The sequence below is a fragment of the Sinocyclocheilus anshuiensis genome, unplaced genomic scaffold (genome assembly GCF_001515605.1).
Source record: "Sinocyclocheilus anshuiensis isolate Anshui unplaced genomic scaffold, SAMN03320099.WGS_v1.1 scaffold126, whole genome shotgun sequence".
Classification (NCBI taxonomy): domain Eukaryota; kingdom Metazoa; phylum Chordata; class Actinopteri; order Cypriniformes; family Cyprinidae; genus Sinocyclocheilus; species Sinocyclocheilus anshuiensis.
This window is the reverse complement of record NW_015546026.1, coordinates 481,096-485,928: the sequence shown is the minus strand read 5'-3', so window position 1 is coordinate 485,928 and position 4,833 is coordinate 481,096. Positions and strand designations below refer to the sequence as shown.

General features: G+C 37.0%; 1 protein-coding gene across 4 annotated transcripts in view; it reads right to left on the bottom strand.

Moving 5' to 3' along the window:
* The window catches only part of unm_hu7910 (un-named hu7910), a 70,931-nt gene that overhangs the window by 58,777 nt on the left and 7,321 nt on the right, over positions 1 to 4,833 (bottom strand). For all 4 annotated transcript variants that reach the window (XM_016499751.1, XM_016499752.1, XM_016499750.1 and 1 more), the window contains 2 exons: positions 3,766 to 3,915; positions 1,332 to 1,403 (listed from right to left, as the gene is read on the bottom strand). In XM_016499751.1, the coding sequence (XP_016355237.1) occupies positions 1,332 to 1,403; positions 3,766 to 3,915 (222 nt within the window). The remainder of the gene's footprint in view (positions 1 to 1,331; positions 1,404 to 3,765; positions 3,916 to 4,833) is intronic.

Genomic DNA, 4,833 nt, shown 5'->3' with positions numbered 1-4,833 from the left:
AAATAGCATTACACTTTATTTGCTCTGTTTTATTTTGTGAAACCTTATTACGTATTTGGAATAACCGTTTTATAAAAGCAATAAGCCCCGTGAAGCCGTGGTTTGCAGTGAATTTATGACAGCTAAGGGAGTTGTAGGGGTTGTAACAATGCCCCTTAACTGTTATAAATTCACTGTAAACCATGGCTTCTTGGGGCTTATTGCTTTAATAAACGCTGACTATCAGTAGAGAACACTACAGCACGTATTAATAATCACTGTATATAAGCCAAACACTTTACACTTACCTGATATTCCCAAAAGAAAAAACACACACACACACAAAAACCTTAAAACTTAATTTTATCCACAGATTGTAACAACGAATTCTGGGAGCAAATCAGTGTGAAGCTTGCAAAGCAGGACAATTTGTGGGGTCACTTCACCCTGCAATGTGAGTTTACTGTAGAAAGCATACAGTCAATAACAGTAAAAAAAGAACTATGAGATGCCAGCCTCACTAACACAAAACCAAACAGTTTCATGCTAAGTATTTGCTAACACCGTCAAATGACAGGAAACCTCAAATGCAGACACACTTCTGCATTTGAGAGTGGAGGAGTATACTACCATGTTCATGGCATCCTCACATTTAAATTGAGTGACACAGAAAAAGCTTGTTTACACCACTTATCTTAAGTCTCAAAATAAATAAGGGAGATAAAAAACAGAGAGATAGAAAGAGTTGACACTTTTGAATGGGTTGTCACCTCAGTCAGTCATGCCAGAAAAAAGCCACATACACAAGTAAATCTGCCCCTTAACTGTTATAAATTCACTGTAAACCATGGCTTCTTGGGGCTTATTGCTTTAATAAACGCTGACTATCAGTAGAGAACACTACAGCACGTATTAATAATCACTGTATATAAGCCAAACACTTTACACTTACCTGATATTCCCAAAAGAAAAAACACACACACACACAAAAACCTTAAAACTTAATTTTATCCACAGATTGTAACAACGAATTCTGGGAGCAAATCAGTGTGAAGCTTGCAAAGCAGGACAATTTGTGGGGTCACTTCACCCTGCAATGTGAGTTTACTGTAGAAAGCATACAGTCATATGAAGCTTTAGTTGAAATTATTTCCTGCCAATAAACAGACCACTCTGTCTCCACATTCATAATTATTATTTTTTAAATAATAATAAAAAAAATGCTTACAAAATTTGGTAACAAATCTGCCACACCAAATGCCAGTGATAATTCTGAATCTAATTCTGAACTATATATATACATTTTATATAATGCAGGAAAAAAGCCACATACACAAGTAAATTCCACTCACCCAACAAAACTTTGGCATCTTCTACATCAAAGTCTCCATCGCCATCAGCATCATATACTCCTCCAAGAGCACCTTTCATTGAACAAGGATAAAAGAAAATACTTGTGAAACGAGCAAGTAAAGATGCAGAGTAAAGAGGGTACAACACAGTAACACAGTAAACCAAATGCATTTCCAAACGTAATTTCTTGCCCCAGACCCTGTTTGTGCTTTTGTTGTACATCCTTTTACATCCACAATGGACCATGAGGTTGTTAAGGCTCATTCACACTGAGCATGACTTAACAGTGTACATCTCTGGTTTGGGCAATAAAACATTGATTCCTGATGGGTGGGAATTTTCTATTCTGTTTGTCCCCTCACAAATCAATCAGCAAACCAAAGACTAATTTGCACAAAACTAAAAAAAACATTTACATTTATCTCATGTTATTATGATCAATATTATGACAGACAGCTAGAATAACTAGATTAATTTATGGTTTATGACCCTCTCTATAACCTGGTGTGTGTATCATTACTGGTCCTACCATTTAATTAGAAGTTTTTATCAACCAAGCTATGCAACAAGATAATCAATATTTACACTTTGTGATCAACAGAAGTGTCTGATTCTGACAGAAAATGGAAAAGTTTGTTAAACTTTGCAGTTCATGCTATAGTTAAAATAAGGTCTTATATATAAAACATTCTATAGAAAAACCTTTTCTTACATAGTAAAACCTTGTGTTATTTCACACAGCCTTAACCCTAAGGCTGTGTGTCCACCAAAGAATTTTTAACCAGCTGAGAATGCCAGGAGCTCTACTGACAATGCTTAGCTGTGAGTGCAGACACATGCTTCTCCCAAGCATTCTTTTTCATAACAATATTGTGGTAGTCCGGGAACTCCATCTGGTGAAGAAATGAAAGCTCGGAGACAAGCAATATTAAGTTCTCCATTGGTGTTTAGTCATACAAGCAGGGTGTAACAGTTGGTCTGTGTTGTATTAGTCCCACCCCTCCTCCACTGTGATTGGCTAGCTGACTAAAAAGTGACAATGATGAGTGCTGCATTTTACCCAAAGGTGAATATTCTTGAACTCTCATCGGCGAGAAAAAAAATGCCAAGCACACAACACTTAGCATAAAATAAACGCTCAGCGCCTTGTCACGTTCCTGGCATTTAAAAAAATGTGGCGCTCTTATTGAAAACAACTGGGAAACAAAATACAGTAGCCTTGGGGAAAAAAAACACTTTGGTGGACATTCCGTCTAACACTCTTAAAGGTGCACTAAGCAATTTTTGAAAAACGCTTTTGACTGCAGTGTCGGACTGTGTCCCAAAACACACTTGCAGCCAATCAGCAGTAAGGGGGCGTGTCTTGTATAGAGAGAAGAGAGCACTCAATTTGAGTGTACAGGACGGATATTAGCAGATCGACTATAGATAGAAAGAACTGGAAGATAAAAAAAAAAAAGATGAAAATATCGGAGGAACAAAACATTTAAAAGAAGGGTTACGATCAGGCAAGAGGTAGGACCCACGTAAATATCGGAGCAGCTTTCCAGCGGTGGAGAGAACTCAAGGAGCGGGAAGGCCTAATCGAATGCCGAGGTTGCGTTGTTTCTTTGTGATAGGTGAGTAATGTTGATTTTGCATTGTTTCACACAACTCATCTGTGTTGGCTTTTGTTTGAATATGCGTGTGTGTCATCTTCGCTTGTTTCAACGATCGTCGTTATGCCAGGGTTGTGTACGTATGTGTGGGGTGGAGATTTCAAAATAGGGGCGAGGTCCTGTTGGGATATGGGCGTGTTTGTTTTGGTGCTTTCAAATATCAACATCATTTGGCAAAATTCGCTTAGTGCACCTTTAAGCACCTGTGGGGGATTTTGTAGAGACAAGTTGAGCAACACTGCCCTTTACAGGAGGGCATTTAAGGAGGTTGTCCTCCTGGAGTTAAATAGGACAGATGTGACAATTTGTTATGAACTTGTACACTCAATGCCAAGAAGGGAAGAACAGTATACTTAAAGTTATGAAGTACATACCAAGTACTAAAACATTGCACAGTTATTGTATTCAATCAAGGGTGTTTCTGCAACCCTTTATTTAAGCAATATAATTTACTATTTGTTTTATATTTAAATTTTGTCATCTTTCCATGAATTGTATTACTAATCATTAAGGGGAAAAAATAATACAAGAAAAAAATGAAGAAAAAATACAGGTAAAAAGTTTTTTTTTTTCCAGAAGGAGTGTTTTCAGGGGATCTCTCATATACACACACACTTTTACAATACTATAAAAAAAGTTGACGCAAACACTCCAGAGATCTGCATGAATCATTTAGGTGACAATCTGTTTGTTCAAAAAACTAATAATTTTAGCACAAAATGTGAGCAGTCTACATTCCTGCAAGACTGTTTTTAAAAAATAAAAAAAAACTTACCAACCACACTGTTGTAGTCAACTAGGTCAAACCACATGACACCCACAGACAGCCAAGCCCCCAGCAAAGCCAGCACCAACAGCCAGCTAAAGAAAGAGTTTCCCTCTGTCTTTTTTTCACTCTTAATGGCTGCATTTCCACCTGGAGAGTCTGGGAAGACACACATACAGAATCGGATATGAGATACTCAAAACTACTGTCTCTGTCAGAAGAAATCATTCTAAGTTAAATGCAAACTAAATGTACACTGAAAAACTGAATTCAGAATTAGAATTAGAAACATTCGTTTTTCAAAAATGCTAGTTAAAGAAATACAAAAAGCAATTATTTTAATGTAAAATAACCACAAAAAAAAAACACTGAAGTATTAATTCAACTGAAAATTCTATTATCATTTTCTTACCCTCATGTCATTCCAAATCCATAGGACTTTTATTCATATTCAGAACATTAATGATTTCCCTCACCCCATTTAAAAAAAAAAAAAAAATGGTACTATGGTTTGATAAATATGTGAATATGTGCTGAACACTTATCTTCTCAATAACAAAATAAACACAACAAAAATGAGTGGTAAGAAAACAGCAGTTAAAGGGGTCATATGATGTTGCTAAAAAGAACATTATTTGGTGTAGTTGGTGTAATGAAATGTGTTTATGCGGTTTAAGGTTCAAAAAACACATTATTTTCCACATACTGTACATTATTGCCCCGCCTTTCTGAAACGCGTCGATTTTTACAAAGCTCATTGGTCTGAAAAGCGAGGTGTGCTCTGATTGGCCAGCTATCCAGTGCGTTGTGATTGGCCGAATACCTCAAGCGTGTGACGGAAATGTTACACCCCTACCATACTGTGATGCCGTCTGGCCGGAGCGACGAGACAAAAACATTAAAACCCTTTATAAACGAGGCATTCGTTGCATCCAGTGGGGACATAATTGCGGATTATAATGACTTATACTGTCTTTTTACGCGTTGCATCGTGCCGCATAAACATAAAACCATGTCTGCATTTGTGATCAGAGAAATGACAAACAACAAGTGCTACTCTACACTGCTCAAAACTCG